Consider the following 19,707-nt stretch of genomic DNA (forward strand, 5'->3'; position numbering starts at 1 on the left):
CCCAGGCTCAAGCGATTTCTCCTGCCTCAGCCTCCCAAGTAGCTGGGATTACAGGCGCCTGCCACCACACCCAGCTAATGTTTGTATGTTCAGTAGAGACGGGGTTTCACCACCTAGCATCTTTTTAATGGTGACACGTGGGAAGCATTTCAAGAGATGTTGGGAACAAGATAAGGATGCCTACTGTCACCACTAGACTTACAAAATATACAAAACTCAGTCGTTTTTCTAGCTATATGTATAAATAGCAGCCAATTAGAACATATAATTGGAGATCCCTTTTACAATGGTTAAAAAAAAAAAGGCTAAGAATACATAGCAAGAAATATGTAGAGCGTATATGAAGAAAACTTTTAAACTACCAAAGAGTATAATAGAAGACTTAAATAAATGAGTCCTTTCTTGGATAGGAGGACCTCTCAGTATTGTAATGGTGACAGTTTTCTCTAAACTCTAAGTTTTATTTGGTCAACGTAAAAAGAGCAACATGATTTTTTTCTGGAACTTGACATGCTGATTTGAAAGTGTAAAGCAAGAAAATTCTGAAAGTTATGGAGATGACAGCCATACCACATCTTAAAATACATTAAAATAAATGTTAGTAATTTGGTCCCATTACTATTATGACAGGAATGGCAGAATAATGGAATACAATAAAAGCCCAGAAATAGAACTAAAAATGAAAATTTACCATATGACAAAGGCATTGTGTCAAAACTGTGGTAAAAGATGGACTGTTTGGTAAATGATTCTGGGATAAATGGCTTTCTGGGGAGAAATATTATATCCCTACCTATATGTACACATCTGTATGTATATGCTGTGCACGTATAGAGTGTCTGAAAGAATGCATATGAACTTTTTACTTGTTCGTCAGACTAAGACAATTGAGGATCAGAAATGTAAAATTTACTTTTTATTTACATATTCATTTTTTTAAACCATGTATAATTATTAACCCTTTCAATGAAGAAACTTGTTAACATTTTAGATTTAGTTGGCAGGCAGTTGGAGTTTGACCTTTTGAAGCATTAAATTGACTGGCTTTTCTGTGTTTCTCCCCAGTGACCTGTGCATGGATTGTGCCTTGCAGCTGGAGACCTGCCCATTGTGTCGTAAAGAAATAGTATCTAGAATCAGACAGATTTCTCATATTTCATGACACATGTGAAAAGGCATCGTGGACTTTTTTCTACTCAATTCCAGCCAATGTTGAAAAGAAAAAGAAAAAAAACTCTCTAATCAGTTGTACACATACTGAAACTTATAGCCATGGCCAGATTTTATGCTAAAAATGGTAGTTTGTCAAAGACAAAATTCTCTTAGAATCTAATCCAACTTGCCAGCCCTGAGAAAATCCCTTTAAGGCCACGGAAAGCTGAATGCTAGCAGCCAGGCCTGTGGTACTTCCATGAAAAACTATAGGAGACAATGCCCTCCCAAGTACTGAAATCACACTGGAATCCTCCATGTTGGGTTCATTTGATTGTTTAACACAGGACGTGTTGTGTCATTCTGAAGTTTTTATTTGGGGCAGAAGTCTTTATGGAGATGTACATGACAGCATTTCTGGGTTATGCATAACTTCTCACTGGTTGGAGAGACACCGGTGCGTTAAGCATGGATATTGCATTGCAAGACTTGAATCTATAATTAGAATCACACAGTCAGTACTACAAGCAAAACAGAGAACCTGAAAGAAGGTACACAGACTGTAAGAAAAAACCCAAGTTTGTGATATTTCAGTGATTCCAAAGAACATTCTAACATTCTAGTTTTTTTGTTGTTTTTTTGTTTTTTGGGTTTTTTTTTTTTTACTGAAGAAAATTGGTGGTATTTTCATATTCATAGTGTTCCTATCCAATCTCAGTACCCACATTTTATGAGGAAAAAATGTTTTACCAATGCAGGAGGAATTCTTAAATTAGCTGTAATGTTAGGTTGGAGAAAATTTGGTATTTAGGGTATTTTTAAGGTACCATCAAATCAGATTTCTGGTTTTTTGTTAAAAAAATTTTTTTAATCAGTATTGTTTTTACAAGTAATATACTTTGAAACTCTTGAACTAATAGTCTCACAAACTCTAGAGGACAGTCTGAGAACACGTATTTCTATTGTTCTAAATAAATACATGTTTTTGAATAGTAAGTTCAATCATGAATTAGTGACTATGTCTTCATCAAAAGTGTTAATCCCTCTCAGGGTCTCTGGTGAAGACCTTCAAGAGTTTGGTTTTTTCTCCCAGGAAATTGGAAGGTAGAATTGTAAATTCATAGAACTTCTTTTATAATGGTGTACCTCTGCAGCTGCCTTTCAATTTATGCCAAGTCCTTACAGAGTTTATACTTGAATAGTAAATATGTCTTCTGAGTTTTACAGTGTCTTAAAGTCAATGCACATTTTTTTTCCTTCTTTTTCCACCCCTTCTTGTTTATAGTTCATTATACCTGTCCTATTACAGAGCTGATTTCCTTCCTGGCTGTACATGTTGGGGTGCTGGATTTTTTTCCATGTCTTTAGTCTTCCATAAATCCAAACAAATATATATATATATATATATAAATATATATGTAGATACATGTTCTCTTCTTTAGCTTGTGGTGAATACAGTAATTTGCATTGAAGAATAAAATATCTGTTGCCGTTTTTGACTAAGATTTCACAACTTTCATTGGTATATACTGCTAAGGTTCCAAGACATTATACTCTCAGACTTTAAGGGCTACTTTTGGGAGTAGGAGAGAATCAAGTATTAGAATTAAGAATAAGGCTAATCACTTACTTATCCAGCAGATTGTTATTGAGCACCTAATATGTGCTGGGCACTGTGCCTATGTGGCATACAAAATACCTGTTTGTAGAGCTTATGTCTAATAAGCTTGTCTAATTATTGTCTATTATTATGTCTAATAATAATTTGGAAGTGGTCCAGCTGAGACTAAAGGTAGTCTGTACATTTAGTGGAGAGAGGGAAAAATAGATGGAATTAATAGATAATTTGCCAGGCAAAGGAATGCAGGAGCCTAACAGCTTTCTAAAAATCTACCCTTGAAGTTTGTTCCTAAGGTGGGGAGAAGACAATGTATTTGTGTTTATTGTAACAAATTTTTAGTGGAAAAGAATAGGGTCCTAGAGAGAATGAGGGGGAACTAATTTAGATGGTGGTGGGAGTGTCAGAAGAAACCTCACTGAGGAAGTAACATTAGTGAAACTTAAAGGAGGAAGTAGGACATAGCCTGGCAGAGAGGACTAGCTTCTAGGACTGGGTAGCTAGGCGAACACAACATTACAGGCAAAGGCACTAACTGAGGAAGAACGGGTCTCAGTGGGTTTGGGGATCAGATGCCTGTAACTAGAAAAATAGGAAGCAAGTAGGTAGAGTAGGTAATGCTACAGTGTTGAGTAGGTAATGCTACAGGCCAGGGAACTGCTCATGAAGGCTATGTGAAGGGTTTTCTATTTTATACTAAGTGCAGTAGAAAGCAGAGGTGTTTAAGCATGGAAGTGCCTTGATAATTCTAACAGATGGCTCTGGCTTCTATTTGGAGAATGAAATGGAGGAGTGGGGTGAGCTGGGGGTAAAGGATAAGCAAAAAATGTAAATAGACCAGTAAAGAAACATGTGGTCCAGCTGAAACTAAAGGTAGTCTGTACATTTAGTGGAGAGAGGGAAAAATAGATGGAATAAATAGATAATTTGCCAGGCAAAGGAATGCAGGGGTCTAACAGCTTTCTAAAAATCTACCCTTGAACTTTGTTCCTAAGGTGGTTTACTTTTCCTATTCTTAACTTCTAGATCATAAAAGGGCTTCAATATGAAATTGATCAAATCATCCAGGATGGAAGCTAAGTTGTAAACTTGGAGCCACCTCCAAGGGAAAGACAGGAATTCCGTATCAAAGAAAAAACTAGGGGTTAGCAAGCTATGTGGAAGAGTAAAATCATACATCCATATTCTGAACTGAATGTAAGCATTTAAGAGAAAAGCTAGACTTTTACTACTGATAAATGGTTACCAGGGAGAAAAACAAAAAATTATGGTATTTTGTCAGGTGATTCATTGGGGAAATCCAGCATTTCAGCCAAAAAAAAATTGTAATGAATTCGCTCCTTTTAAAAATGACATAGAGCAGAAGTCATGGTGCCATTTGCAGAGTGCCAGGAAACAATGATTCACAAAACTGACACAATTTCACTAGCAGAAAATGACTTTTACACAAGTTTCAACCATCTTGAATATGTATCCACAAATAACCAACTAAGATCAGGTCTTTCCAAGATTGCCCATCATTTACCTTTTGCTATTCACTCAGAAGAATTCCTAGTGCCAACCCCCAATCAAATGATTTTAAAAATGAGTATTAATGGAAAAACATTTAGTATATTCAAGTCAACTTTTAATTTTGCTACAAGTGGAAAAAGACCATTCTGTATTCAGGAGAAAACATGTTCTGATTTCCAAGAATATGGTTTAACAACCCAGGGATTAGGGGCTATAAAAAAGCACGATGGTTGAAATAGGCCTTTTGGGTGGGACTGGACCCAGGTCCCACTAATGCTTGGTTTTCCAGACTGTAAAATGGAGATACTCATACCAGTTTTTTGTTTTTACGGGGTTTCAGATATTTCAAAAGGAGACAATGTATTTATAAATGTTTAGCACACTATCTGATACATCCCTGAGTGGGTACATTTTATCTTTATCCCCATTTGTTCCTAGAGTCAATAAGGGTGGTGAAATGGATTAAAAGATGGCCACAAATTATTTGACATCCCTCCCGTCAAGAAATGAGGTTTATGTCCGCTCTTCTTAAATTTGGGTGGCTCTGTGTCTGCTTTATCAGTGGAACACAGTGGAAGAGATACTGTGCCAGTTTCCAATACCAGGCCTTTAAGTGACTGCCAGCTTCCATTTCTGTGTCTCTTGAAACACTTGCTCTTAGACCCAGCACCATGGTGTGAGAAAACCCAAGAATCCCCTGAATCCTATACATGGGGAGGAACTTGTACCCCCATCCCCCGGCCCCAGTTCTCTGGCCAATGTCCACAACTGAGAGCCAAGAGCTAACACTAATTTGCCAGCCACGTGAGTAAACTCCTTGGAGGGAGCTCCTCTAGTCCATTCCAGCTGCCCCAGCCGACACCAACTGGAATAGAGACTAGTGGCCCTGCCAAGCCCTGCCCAAATTACAGATTAGTGAGCAAAATGGTTATTTTAAGCCACTAAATTTTCAGGTTGGTTTGTAACAGCAATAGATAACCAGAACAGATTAAATCAAGGTGTGTTCCTCCTCCACTCCATCAATGACTTAGGAATGGTAGGCAAATTCATTTTGGTCCAGAAATGTGTGGTATATAGAGAAAGGTCATAAAGAAATTATCTGAGTTTGCTGTGAGCTGTGTGACCAGGGCTTGACTAAACTCAGTCCAGTAATTCAGCAAACCTTTTAAAATGCCTATCTTCCACTTGGTGCTAAACAGAGTGACTCATAATTGATGTCACCTGACTGGGCGTGGTGGCTCACGCCTGTAATCCCAGGACTTTGGGAGGCCGAGGCGGGCAGATGACCTGAGGTCGGGAGTTCAAGACCAGCCTGACCAACATGGAGAAACCCCGTCTCTACTAAAAATACAAAAAAAAAATTAGACTGGCATGGTGGCGCATGCCTGTAATCTCAGTTACACGGGAGGCTGAGGCAGGATAATCCCTTGAACCCGGGAGGCAGAGGTTGTGTTGAGCCGAGATTGCGCCATTGCACTCCAGCCTGGGCAACAAGAGTGAAACTCCGTCTCAAAAAATAAATTAGTGGCCGGGCGCGGTGGCTCAAGCCTGTAATCCCAGCACTTTGGGAGGCCGAGACAGGCGGATCACGAGGTCAGGAGATCGAGACCATCCTGGCTAACATGGTGAAACCCCGTCTCCACTAAAATACAAAAAAAATTAGCCATGCGAGGTGGCGGGCGCCTGTACTCCCAGCTACTCGGGAGGCTGAGGCAGGAGAATGGCGTGAACCCGGGAGGCGGGGCTTGCAGTGAGCTGAGATCCGGCCACTGCACTCCAGCCTGGGCGACAGAGCCAGACTCCGTCTCAAAAAAAAAAAATAAATAAAATAAAAATAAAAATAAATAAATAAATAAATTAGTAATAATTGATGTCACCTTGGTCACAGCTGTCACACCCAACTGTGTCTTTGTAACCATCTTTGTTACAGATCCCACGGATATCTATTTTACGTCCACTGAAAGATGCCTGCTAGGCCCAGCGTGGTGGCTCACGCCTGTAATCCTAGCCCTTTGGGAGGACAAGGTGGGTGCATCACCTGAGGTCAGGAGTTCGAGACCAGCCTGGCCAACATGGTGAAACCCCGTCTCTGCTAAAAATACAAAAATAGCCGGGCGCGGTGGCGGATACTTGTAATCCCAGGTACTTAGGCTGAGGCACGAGAATCGCTTGAACCTGAGAGGCGGAGGTTGTAGCCACCCGAGATCATGCCACTGCACTCCACCCTGGGCGACAGAACAAGACTCTGTCTCAAAAAAATAAAAATAAAAAATGTCTGCTAACCCATTCTGACTGGCCACCTGACCCTCAGTTCATACCTTAAATCCCTCTAGTTCCTCTAGTCATATACCGCACTTTGGCCAAAAGGTATCATGCAATTAAAGAGGCACAATGCTTAGTTGTCCAATCAAGAGAAATCAGCTCAAACGAATCCTTTGTTTCAAAGTTTGGCAGTTTTGCAGAGGCCTTTTCCTGAAAAGTATCTGATTCCTGATTGCGTGGCTCAAAACAGTTCTTCGACTCTCATCTTGTATAATTAGTCAAGAAACCAGTTACTGCCGAGTAAGCTTTATAATGCGAAGATTATAATGCAAACTACAAGACATCTACTTCTTGCGATGGCGCTTTCCTTCCACGAGGGGTAGGAATTGTCTTGAAATCAGACGTCAGCATCACCTGGTTCAAGGGATAAGGGACTGGCTCTCCAGCGACTTGGCAACTTACAAGCGCTCTTCAAAAGTGCCTTAAACTACTTAATTTTCCACACTCTGGGAGGGGCGATTTATTCTCGAGTTGCGAGTGAGGAAATTCAGCCTCCTGGCTTCGTTTCCTTTATCCGTAAAATGGGGGCGACTAAAGACTGAGTCGCCACGCAACGCGGACTAGGCGAGGCCCCGCATCCCTCCGCATTCCTTTCCGGGACTTCCTCTCCCTGTCTTGCCCCGCCCCGGCATCGGTGACGCGCGCCTGTGATTGGCTGCCGGCCCGCCGTGAGGGAGCGTAAGGGGTTGCAGTGGCCATGATGACAGGAGGCGGGGCGGCAGTCACCTAGGCCTGGACCTGCGGCGTCGGCTGCGCGCGCAGAGGGCCCGGCGGGGCGTAGAGGCCGGGCTGACGAGTGGACGCTGCGGGTATCCAAGGCGGGGCCTGGCGCGCAGGCGCTGACCCGACCTGGCAGTGAGCTGGCCGCGGCCTTGGCTGAGAGGCCTTAACCCCGCAGGCCGCAGCGCCTGCTTGCGAGTTGGGCCGCGGGCGCGGTAGGAGCCTACTCGGGGCGGCGGCGATGGACGCCTTAGAAGAAGAGAGCTTTGCGCTGTCTTTGTGAGTAGCTCCGCCAGGGGGCAGGTGACTTGGGGACGGGGACAGCGGGCGTTTGCCCGGGCCTCACCCTATAAAACAGGTGTCCTTAGGGGCGGGGCAGGGTGGGGGCCGCCAAGGCGCCGTCCCAGCCCCAGGCCTTCGTTTTGTAGAGTACTAAGGCCGCAGGTTTCAGGCCCCGGAGGACAGGAGTGCGAGGCGGGTGTCACCGTTGATCAGCACCTCCATCACAATCCCCAGCCGCCAACCCTCAGCTGTCAGCAAAGCCTGGCGGGGTTGAGCTGCCGAGGCCCTGCCCCGCGCCCGAGGCCCCTCCACGCCTCCCTGGCCCCCGCCTCCCGGACTCCTGACCAAATGACCCCTCTGGCAGGTGTTTCACCCGTGCTGGGTTCATGCTCACAAGCAGACAGGTATGGGGTGATAGCGAAGAGCCTGGAGAACCAGTTTTTATTAAAGTGGAGTCATGACATTGAACGTTCATGTCACAAACGTGCCGAGTGTGTTTTCTTCTGTTTGGACTTACTAGATCAGACAGTCATTCTTACATTGTTGAAGATGGGTGATGGGAAGTTCGTTTTGCTACTCTTTTTTTCTCTTGTGCATGTTTGAAAACGTCCATACTAAAAACATTTTTTTAATGCATTATTTGAAATAGCACCTAATCCAGGCATGTTTTTCAGCTCCTCCGCCTCTGATGCAGAATTTGATGCTGTGGTTGGATATTTAGAGGACATTATCATGGGTAAGCTTTTAAGATACTGTTTTTAAGGACTTGCTTGCTTCTTCTTTAAGGACATTGAAATCAATTTGGAGAGTTAATTTTAAAAAGAGAAAACATCAAGCTGCCTGCAATTTTTAATGTAGCACAATGTAATACTTAAGTAAAGGCTTACTGCAGTTTGTCTTAGAAACAAACGGCCCAGTACTCCTGAAAACATCTAATAAGCATAGATTCAGAGGCCTGGAAGGGACTGACTCAGGTAATGGGGCCCCAATAATGTGGAGTTCTTCACAAAACTATAGGAAATAATGATCTCTATTTCTTATGTAGGATAAGAGCAATTTCATTTTTAGACAGTTTTGAGTTTTAACATTTTCATGCCATAAAACATGTAAAACCAGGCCAGGTGTGGTGGCTCACGCCTGTAATCCCAGGACTTTGGGAGGCCGAGGCAGGCGGATCACGAGGTCAGGAGATCAAGACCATCCTGGCTAACACGGTGAAACTCCGTCTCTACTAAAAATACAAAAAAATTAGCCGGGCGTGGTGCCGGGCGCCTGTAGTCCCAGCTGCTCAGGAGGCTGAGGCAGGAGAACGTGAACCTGGGAGGTGGAGCTTGCAGTAAGCGGAGATCGCGCCACTGCATTCCAGCGTGGGCGACAGAGCGAGACTCCATCTTAAAAAAAGAAAAAAAGATACATAAAACCATAACCACAAGCACACATGGCCATAAAGAAAACAAAGTGTTAAGCTTCAGCTGGTTCTGTATTTTCCTAGGTTTTGAGTTCCTACTTGTGGATGTATTTGGGCATCCATGAAACCTGCTAAGTAACAGACAAGCAGTAACAGTCCCCAGAGGTTTAAGACAAGTATGTAGGAGGGGAAAACTTACATTTGAGAAATTCTGTTGACTTTAAGTTTTATGAGAATTAGGAAAAGAACACTGTTACTTGGTGGTGTTGGCTGTATGGCTTAATCCATTTAGTATGAAAATTACTGACCAGGCCGGGCATGGTGGCTCACGCCTGTTATCCCAGCACTTGGGGAGGCCAAGGTGGGCGGATCACAAGGTCAGGAGATCGAGACCACAGTGAAACCCCGTCTCTACTAAAAATACCAAAAATTAGCCGGGCCTGGTGGCGGGTGCCTGTAGTCCCAGCTGCTGGGGAGGCTGAGGCAGGAGAATGGCGTGAACGCAGGTGGAGGAGCTTGCAGTGAGCAGAGATTGCGCCACTGCACTCCAGCCTGGGCGACAGAGCGAGACTCCGTCTCAAAAAAAAAAAAAAAATGAAAATTACTGACCAATGTTTTATACCTTCAGGTATAAAGGTTCATGCCCTTAACTCCTGAATATGGATGTTTCATCATTAAGTTCGTTTCCCATGTGGATTTGGGGATTTCTGGGGAATACTGAAGAATCCATTCAGTTATCTTGCCTATTATACCCTATATGCTATGGGAAAATGAGCCTTCTGTGAGCCTACAGTATTTATCCCAAGGTCTAGGTCCTTTCTGAAACTTTCCTTTTATTTTTAGAAATAATCTATTCAGTTGTTAAGATTCCTTATTCCGGGCTGGGTACAGTGGCTCACACCTGTAATCCCAACACTTTGGGAGGCCAAAGCAGGTGGATTGCTTGAGTCTAGGAGTTCGAGACCAGCCTAGGCACCATAGGGAGACCCTGTCTCAATTTAAAAAAAAAAAAAAAAGATTCCCTCTTCCCTATTATTTATTAAGTGTTCACTATGAACTAATCTATTTATATGAATTCTCATCTAAATTCCACTTCCAATCCTATATGATAACTACTATAAACCATTCTTATTTTCCAGATAAATGAGAAGTTTATATGGGGTTTAGAGAAATTAAGTAACTTACCCAAGGTCACACAATTAGTAAGTAGCTGAGATGCGATTCGAACCCAGACAGGCTAGCCTCTTTCAGACTCCATACTTCTAATCACTACAATGTTTCCACAATTGCTGCTAAAGTTATATCAAAATAAGAGAGAACCAATCCATTCCTTTTCAGAAAAGTAATGTGAGGGAGTTCCCAAGCCACCCTGTGTGGATGTGGTTAAAATGGACTGAAGGATGGTGATGATCACTGCACAACAATGTGAACATACTTAAAGCCACTGAGCTGTGTGCTTCAACATTAAAATGATTTAAAAAAAAAAATTGTATATCTCACCACAATTTAAAAAGAAAACAGGGCTGGGCGTGGTGGCTCACACCTGTAATCCCAGCACTTTGGGAGGCCGAGGCAGGCAGCTCACCTGAGGTCAGGAGTTCAAGACCAGCCTGGCCAACATGATGAACCCCTGTGTCTACTAAAAATACAAAATTAGCCCAGGGAGGTGGCACACGCCTGTAATCCCAGCTACTCAGGAGGCTAAGGCAGTAGAATCTCTTGACCCCTGGAGGTGGAGGTTGCAGCGAACCAAGATTGCATAATTGCACTCCAGCCTGGGCAACAAGAGTGAAACTCCAGCGCAAAGAAAAAAAAAGAAAAAGAAAACAGGATTGGTCTATTTCAACATCAGGGTCCCATTTAATACCCTCTTAAAACATCAGCTTTCCTTCCAGAGACTGACCATTGAGAAAGTAGTACTGCTAACATAGATCCTGCCTTCTTATAAATCATAATGGTTGGTAATCTCCATTAAAAAGAATAAATTTTCCCCATTGTGGTTCAGATTACGAGTTCCAGTTATTACAGAGAAACTTCATGGACAAGTACTACCTGGAGTTTGAAGACACAGAAGAGAATAAACTCACCTACACACCTATTTTTAATGAATACGTAAGTAGATTTCTATGTCTCCTACCAGGAGGTCAGAGTTTTAAAAATTTAAATTTAGAATCAAAAGACATTGAAATTTGCTGCTTTTTAAAATATGCCACCAGTACACTGCCAGGAATCCTCATTAGAATCTGGTTTAAGTTCATTTTCCTCTGCACAGCCTTTGGGGCTATTTTCCAAAAAGCTTTCAGGCAAATATTTGATTAGCTCGTCAGCTTCGTATTTAAAAGAAGTTTGAGGCCAGGTGTGGTGGCTCAAGCCTGTAATCCCAGCACTTTGGGAGGCCGAGACGGGCGGATCACGAGGTCAGGAGATCGAGATCATCCTGGCTAACACGGTGAAACCCCGTCTCTACTAAAAAATACAAAAAACTAGCCGGGCGAGGTGGCGGGTGCCTGTAGTCCCAGCTACTCGGGAGGCTGAGGCAGGAGAATGGCATAAACCCAGGAGGCGGAGCTTGCAGTTAGCTGAGATCTGGCCACTGCACTCCAGCCTGGGCGACAGAGCGAGACTCCGTCTCAAAAAAAAAAAAAAGTTTGAGCTGGGCTTGGTAGCACACCTGTAGTGCCAGCTATTTGGGAGGCTGAGGTGGAAGAATCATTTGCGCTCAGGAGTTTGAGACCAGCCTGGGCAACAAAGTAAGACCTCTTTATCTAAAAAAAAATATAATAAATATAATAAATGAAGTTTGGCTTATCATAGTCCTGCTTTCAATCACAGTACATGAGTTTTTCATACCTTGCATTTGCATGCTTTTGACAAACCTTTCTGCTTTCACATGCTCTTTCTTCTATATAATCCAGTCATATATGCATGACTGTTAAGTAAAAGTGAAAACTGAGACCAAGATCACTAACTATTTGGTAGAAAAACCAAGACTGGAACCCAGGAACCTCAGCTCATTACCCTTGGGTCTCTACACTTTACCCTGAGGCTTCTTGCAGCCCTCTGGGATTCTGTCATCTAAGAATCCATTTCAGCCTCCAAGACTTTATTTTCTTAACACAGAAGCATGACATAAACAAACCTGCCCAGAAGGAACCTGTGACTGCCTCCATGTCCATATGTTCTGTTTACACAGATGCCCTCTACCCAGGAGGCAAAGCCTCCATTGGGCACTGTGCTACTCACTGTCTCCACCTGTGTCAGAGCATTCACCCTGCTACAGCATCATTATCAGCTAATGCTTCTCTTCCACACCAGGCTGAGTTCTTCTCCAGGACAGGGGCTGTGTTTTGGTCCTCTTTGGTATCCTTGGCACTTAGTGTAGATTGTGGCACACAGACCTCAGGAAATGTTTAGGAAGGGCTAGAGGGCAGGCTTTCTGAAAAGAAAGTCTTGTTTTCCCAAAGTGTGGTCTCACCAAAATCCTTTCCACTGTTGCAGATTTCTTTGGTAGAAAAATATATTGAAGAACAGCTGCTGCAGCGGATTCCTGGGTTCAACATGGCAGCTTTCACCACAACATTACAGTGAGTTGAGCTTGACTGATTTTTGTGTTTTGTTTTCTCACTTTCTTCCTTCCCTATGCTGACCAAAAAGACCCTCTTGTTTTGTTTGTTTTCCCGTGCATGCCCTTGGTGGTTAGGTCCTGTGTAGGAAGCCCTCAAACCTTTTAATGAAATCTTGAAAAGACCAGGCAGTGGCTCACACTTGTATTCTCAGTGCTTTGGGAGGCCAAGGGAGGAGGATCACTTGAGCCCAGGAGTTCAAGACCAGCCTGGGCAACATAGTGAGGCCCCAACTCTACAAAAAATAAATTAGTTAGGTGTGGTGTTGCATACCTGTCGGCCTAGCTACTCAGGTGGCTGAGACTGGAGGATCCCTTGAGCCCAGGAGTTCAAGGCTACAGTGAGCTATAATTGCACCCCTGTACTCCTATCTGGGTGACATAGCAAGACCCAGTCTCTTAAAAAAAAAAAAAAAATGCAGGGGGTGGGGCTGGGGTGAGGGAAAGAAAAACAAAAGCAATCTTGAGGACTGTCTCATCATTCATTCACGAAACAGCCGTCTGTTCCATTTGCAGGCACCATAAGGATGAAGTGGCTGGTGACATATTCGACATGCTGCTCACTTTCACAGATTTTCTGGCTTTTAAAGAAATGTTTTTGGACTACAGAGCAGTAAGTTACTACTGCCTATTTATTTAGCCACTTTGAGCCACTTAGAAAGTTCCAGGTAGAAATACCGAACACAAACCTCGCACGCTTCCCCCATCATTCTCCCTTCAAACTGGCCAGTATCAGTCCAGCAGCTGATGAGGCATCAGAAGAGTGAGCTGCTATTCTACTGTGGCTGGGACCTTCTCATGTTTTCATGAAAGAAGCCCCAGGTACCATCTTTGAGTTCCTAATCAGAAGGACAAAACCCAAAAAGCAGGTCTCAGGTCTCATTCTGCCTTGCCTTTCTTTTTTTTCTTTGAGACAGAGTTTTGCTCTTGTCACCCAGGCTGGAGTACAGTGGCACAATCTTGGCTCACTGAAACTTCTGCCTCCCAGGTTCAAGCGATTCTCCTGCCTCAGCCTCCTGAGTAACTGGTACTACAGTCACCTGCCACCACGCCCAGCTAATTTTTGTATTTTTAGTAGAGATAGGGTTTCACCAGGTTGGCCAGCCTGGTCTCAAACTCCTGAAGCATGGTCCACCTCGGCCTCCCAAAGTGTTGGGATTACAGGTGTGAGCCACTGCACCTGGCCCTGCCTTGCTTTTCTTACAATGCAAGCTCTTTATAAGAAAAATAGGAAACTGGGTATGGTAACTCACACCTATAATCCTAGCACTTTGGGAAGCCGAGGCAGGCAGATGGCTTGAGCTCAGGAGTTTGAGACCAGCCAAGGCAACATGGCAAAACCCTATCTCTATGAAAAATACAAAAATTAACTTGGTGTGCTGATGTGCACCTGTAGTCTCAGTCAGCTACTTGGGGGGCTGGGTGGGAGGACCACTTGAGCCCAGAAGGTTGAGACTGCCGTGAGCTGTGATTGCCCCATTGCAGTCCAGCCTGGGTGACAGAGTCGGACCCTGTGTCAAAAAAAAAAAAAAGAAAAGAAAAAGAAATGGTGTTGGGTATGGTGGTGCATGCCTGTAGTCCCAGCTACTTGGAAGGCTGAGGCAGGAGAATCACTTGAGCCTAGGAGTCTGGGACTGTGTTGCACAGCACTGATGCCTGTGAATAGCCACTGCACTTCAGCCTGGGCAACATAGCAAGACCCCCATCTAAAAAAAAAAAGAAAAGAAAAGAAAGAAAAATGTTTTCCAGTGAAGGGAGGTACATTTTAAGAGTGCACTTTAAGAATGACCAGGGCCAGGCTGGACACAGTGGCTCATACTTACAGTTCCAGCACTTTGGGAGGCCAAGGCAGGAGAATCACTCAAGCCCAGGAGTTCAAGACCAGCCTAAGTGACATACCAAGACCCTATCTCTACAAAAATAAAAATAAAAAAGTTAGCCAGCTGTAGTGGTGCACAGCTGTAGTCCTAGCTACTCAGGAGGCTGAGGCAGGAGGACCATTTGAGCCCAGGAATTCCAGGCAGCAGTTAGCTATGATGAAGCCACTATACTCCAGCCTGGGTGACAGAGCAAGACCCTACCTCTTTAAAAATAATAATATTAAAAAATTAAGACTAGGACAGGCCAGTATTGAGCAGAAATGCAGAATAACCAATAACCTGTGTTCCCTTCCTATGTACTCTGGAGGTCCACGTTCCCACCTTCAGCTCTGCCTTCGCCATGTCAGAGGCAAGATTCCAAGCCAGGGCTCTTTCTGGCCCTTCCTTTTGGTTGTTTTCTCATATAGGAAAAAGAAGGCCGAGGACTGGACTTAAGCAGTGGCTTAGTGGTGACTTCGTTGTGCAAATCATCTTCTGTGTCAGCTTCCCAGAACAATCTGCGGCACTAGGTCCTACCTCCAGCCAATGAATGGGATCATTCTGGATGTCACCAGCCCAATAGGCCCAGCTCATGATGGCAGAACACATCTTGGAAAGACTGACTCTGTTATGTAACTCATTTATGTTAAGTATTGATAGGTCAAAACCAAAAAGACCTAACCCTCCTGGACCTATTCCTCCTGAAACACCTTCTTGTATTCATTAACCATAGTACTCCTCCCCTCCTCAAGTAGACACCTCTCTCAGGAGCTTCTGGGTCAGACGCCTCTGGAGCGAGCCCATGTCAAGCACTCCACCTGGGGGGTCCTTCCCCAGCATACCTGCTGGTGTGTAAGTGTGGACTAACCCACCGCCACCACCCTCTGTTCCAGCAGCCTCTGCATCAATCTTTGTGCACTTGCACCTCTTTTTCACATGGGCCACAGTTTCAGTACTTCAGCCACAGTGGGGTTCCTGATGTTTATCTAGGGTGTTACTCAAGCCCAGCTTGAGATTTCGGAATCTCCTGTGATCACATCTTGTCTTGGCTGTAGGAATCAACAGAAAGAGATATCCTCTACATAAAAGGGTATCTCTCTCCATGTGAAGAGATATCCTCTCCATGTGAAAAGCTACTCCTAGTCTTAACATTTGCAGTCCTTGTGTCACTGTCTTCTGGTCCTGATGTAGTCCCACTGTTTCTAGATGTCTCTTTTAAGCATTATTTTTGGAAAAAAAAAATATTTTTATAGATGAATACTCAGGCTAACCTAGTGGATGTGATCTTGGAACTTCCATGATTATCCACTTAAAGATCAAAGTATTATATGCTGTGTGCTTTTTAGGTGTTAGTACTGTGAAGGCAAAAACGCTTTCTACATTGGCATTCATTCCTATTTTACTGGGCACCTATGAATGTATGCTGTGTGCTAGAAATAGGCTAAAATATTCTTATAGCATGTTAGTATGTTTGCATGTTTGCTGAAAATCCTTTCTGTGTAGACCAGTTTGTAAGGTTCTCTGGGTTAGGTAGGGACTCTGCAGTTTCTTCCTGTCAAAATATCTCTTACTAAGATGGTGTTCCACTGTCCAGCCCAGCATGAGTAGCAGGTAGGGCACAGCTTTACTGGCTGTTTGTATGCTTTGGTTTAGTGCATTGTGTGGTAGATTACTTACCAGAAAACATATATGTCATCTCTAGAATGAAGAAAAAGCATAGTAGTTCAATTCCCAGTGTGTCCCTTTGATTTTTTTAATAGTAAAAAGAATCTGTACTGACTTTTCACTTGGCCATTCTGGTTTTAAAGGACAAGCTATAAGCTTTACATAAGCTCTGTTTTTCTGTACTGATGTGTCACTTATTAAATACTTTTGTACCATGAGTAAAATTTGAGGTGTTTTGCAAGAACCACCATTCTCAATGAGTCATATTCTCTCTTTAACGTAGCTACTGCCATCAGGTTATTATTGCTTTGGTCTTTTTTTTTGGCGGGGGGGGGGCGGCGGCTAGTCAAGTGAAGCAATGGGAGTAGAGAAGGAACAAAGAAATCTGCCACTGGTTGTAATCTATTAGTTATAAACACCATGGATTCACACCAGCCCACTTTGGCCCCTTAAAGTCACTCTCAGAGCCAGCTTTTCAAAATACTACCTCTCGCTGGGCGCGGTGGCTCAAGCCTGTAATCCCAGCACTTTGGGAGGCCGAGACGGGCGGATCACGAGGTTAGGAGATCGAGACCATCCTGGCTAACAGGGTGAAACCCCGTTTCTACTAAAAAATACAAAAAATTAGCCGGGCGAGGTGGCAGGCGCCTGTAGTCCCAGCTACTCGGGAGGCTGAGGCAGGAGAATGGCATGAACCCGGGAGGCGGAGCTTACAGTGAGCTGAGATCCGGTCACTGCACTCCAGCCTGGGCGACAGAGAGAGACTCTGCCTCAAAAAAAAAAACAAAAAAAAAAAACAAAAAAAAAAAACAAAATACCACCTCTCCTGGGCTTGCTTTTTCCCTTGCTTTGTCTATAAATGGGACTGTCCACCTCAGCCCAGGCATGTTGGGGGCACTTGCTAAGACCTGTGGACCAGCCTGCCTGCTTGAGAAAAAGCCAGTGGACAAGTCCAGAGATTAAATGATGAAAAAACGACGATAAAGGCAAATTGGTTTTTCACCCTTTCTTTTTTTTTTGTCTTTTTTTTGGGGGTGGGGGGAATGGAGTTTTGTTTTTGTTGCCCAGGCTGGAGTGCAGTGGTGCAATCTCGGCTCACTGCAACCCTCGCCTCCCGAGTTCCAGTGATTCTGCTGCCTCAGCCTCCCAAGCAGCCGGGATTATAGGTGTCTGCCACCATGCCCAGCTAATTTTTGTATTTTTAGTAGAGACAAGGTTTCACCATGTTGGTCAGGCTGGTCTTGAACTCTTGACCTCAGGTAATCCACCCGCCTCCCGAAGTGCTGGGATCACAGGTGTGAGCCACCATGCCTGGCTGGTTTTTCACCCTTTCTGCTCAGTAAAAAGGAGGCAAGTCTGTTGTCACTTAATATTATAAGTAGACATTCTGATTTATTTTAAAATAAACTAGCAGCCTATCTCTACATCCACAGACACTTAGACTATGATGCCAGGTGCCACCTTTGATGGGGCTCCCACCTGGCCTGGGGTGAGGAAGCCCCCGTCCTCTTGTTTAGGACTCCTCCCTAATGAGAAGCAATAGTCACTCGAACTGCTGAGCCTTAGCATTGACTGAGCACCTTTAATGTTCCCCCGAAACAGGCTTTTTGATTCATGTCGGAGACATAAGAGGGGTGAGCTCTCCAACTTGCCTGCGATTTTGTTCTGCATTTAAGTGCCTTATCCTTCCTTAAAACCAAACTCTTATAACTTACTCCTGGAAGGACTAATTTATTCAAACTCGGAGAGACTTGAGAGTAAAAAGTCATGCTATTAATATTTATACCAGGGCCAGGTGTGGTGGCTCACACCTATAATCTCAGCACTTTGGGAGGCTGGGGCAGGAGGATCACTTGAAGCTGGGAGTTTTATGACAAGCCTGAGCAATATAGTGAGACCCAGTGTCTACAAAAAAAAAATCAGCCAGGTGCGGTGGCTCACGCCTGTAATCCCAGCACTTTGGGAGGCCGAGGCGGGTGGATCATGAGGTCAGGAGATTGAGACCATCCTGGCTAACACGGTGAAACCCCATCTCTACTAAAAACACAAAAAATTAGCCGAGTGTGGTGGCACGCACCTGTAGTCCCAGCTACTCGGGAGGCTGAGGCAGGAGAATCGCTTGAATCCGGGAGGCAGAGCTTGCAGTGAGCCAAGATCACACCACTGCCCTCCAGCCTGGGTGTCAAAGCAAGACTCTGTCTCAAAAAAAAAAAAAAAAAAAATTAGCTGGGCATGGTGGCATGCACCTGTAGTCCAAGCTACTGAGGAGGCTGAGGTGGGAGGATTGCTTAAGCCTGGGCAGTCAAGGCTGCAGTGAGCTGTGGTTGTGGCACTGTACTCCAACCTGGGCAACAGAGCAAGACCCTGTCTCTTAAAAAAAAAAAAAAAACGGCCGGGCGCGGTGGCTCATGTCTGTAATCCCAGCACTTTGGTAGGCTGAGGCGGGTGGATCACGAGGTCAGGAGATTGAGACCATCCTGGCTAACATGGTGAAACCCCATCTCTACTAAAAATGCAAAAAATCAGCTGGGTGTGGTGGTGCTCACCTGTAGTCTCAGCTACTCGGGAGGCTGAGGCAGAAGAATCGCTTGAACCCAGGAGGTAGAGGTTGCATTGAGCTGAGATCATGCCACTGCACTCCAGTCTGGGTGACAGAATGAGACTCCATCTCCAAAAAAAAAAAAAAAATTATACCAGGATAACAACAGCACAAACTGGGCTTGTCCCCGGTGGACTGGGACATAGGTACTGGATTTAATCCCCCATCCCTGAGTAACAGAGTAGCTCATCTGCAACTGTTTGAACTTAGTTACATTTTAATTCCCAACTTTTAAAAAGGGACCAGAGGCTGGGGGCGGTGGCTCATGCCTGTAATCCCAGCACTTTAACAAGCCGAGGCGGGTAGATCACCTGAGGTCAGGAGTTCGAGACCAGCCTGGCCAACATGGTGAAACCCTGTCTCTACTAAAAATACAAAAATTAGCCATGTGTGGTGGTGCACGCCTGTAATCCCAGCTACTTGGGAGGCTGAGGTGGGAGAATCGCTTGAACCCGGGAGGGGGCGGTTGCAGTGAGCCAAGATTATGCCATTGCATTCCAGCCTGGGCGCTAGAGTGAGACTCCATCTCCAAAAAATAAAAATAAAAATAACAAATAAAAAGGGTACAGAGGGTGCCTAGAAATGCTTTTACCTTATTGTTCAGAGAATGTTGCTCTATGGTCTTGGAAAAATAAGCTCAGGAGTACTCGGCTGCTTTCCTCTGCTGTCTCTACCAGCTCTGAGCAGGCAGCATGGCCAGCCACCTTGATTATATGACCTCCAAGCTTCACAGACCTTCAAGGTAGGTGATATTATTGAAATCTTTCATTTAGTAAGCTCACCTAACCTGCTCAAAGCAAGGGAGACTAAGTTATTGTCAAATTGAATCACTTGTGAGAATAAAAGGCCGTGCTATTCTACCTATGCCAGCACAAACAGCATAAACCAGGACTGTTCTAGACCCAGCAAGCAGGAAGTATAAGCAGCTTTCCTCTGGTCAAAGAGTGG

The 19,707-nt window shown here is 44.3% G+C and overlaps 2 protein-coding genes across 5 annotated transcripts in view; both read left to right on the forward strand.

Annotated features, from left to right (window-relative positions):
- The window catches only part of RSPRY1 (ring finger and SPRY domain containing 1), a 49,780-nt gene extending 47,123 nt beyond the window's left edge, over window positions 1-2,657 (forward strand). For all 4 annotated transcript variants that reach the window (XM_007993427.3, XM_007993426.3, XM_007993428.3 and 1 more), the window contains one exon: window positions 1,066-2,657. In XM_007993427.3, coding sequence (XP_007991618.1) covers window positions 1,066-1,162 — 97 coding nt within the window. In that variant the 3' untranslated portion in view covers window positions 1,163-2,657. The remainder of the gene's footprint in view (window positions 1-1,065) is intronic.
- Window positions 2,658-7,350: 4,693 nt separating this feature from the next.
- Window positions 7,351-16,404, forward strand: ARL2BP (ARF like GTPase 2 binding protein). Its single transcript, XM_007993429.3, has 6 exons — window positions 7,351-7,603; window positions 8,281-8,342; window positions 11,020-11,126; window positions 12,513-12,598; window positions 13,153-13,249; window positions 14,924-16,404. The coding sequence occupies exons 1-6, from the start codon at window positions 7,566-7,568 to the stop codon at window positions 15,023-15,025; spliced, it is 492 nt and encodes a 163-aa protein (XP_007991620.1). The 5' UTR covers window positions 7,351-7,565; the 3' UTR covers window positions 15,026-16,404.
- The last annotated feature ends 3,303 nt before the right edge of the window (window positions 16,405-19,707 follow it).

Source organism: Chlorocebus sabaeus, chromosome 5, assembly GCF_047675955.1.
Source record: "Chlorocebus sabaeus isolate Y175 chromosome 5, mChlSab1.0.hap1, whole genome shotgun sequence".
Classification (NCBI taxonomy): Eukaryota; Metazoa; Chordata; class Mammalia; order Primates; family Cercopithecidae; genus Chlorocebus; species Chlorocebus sabaeus.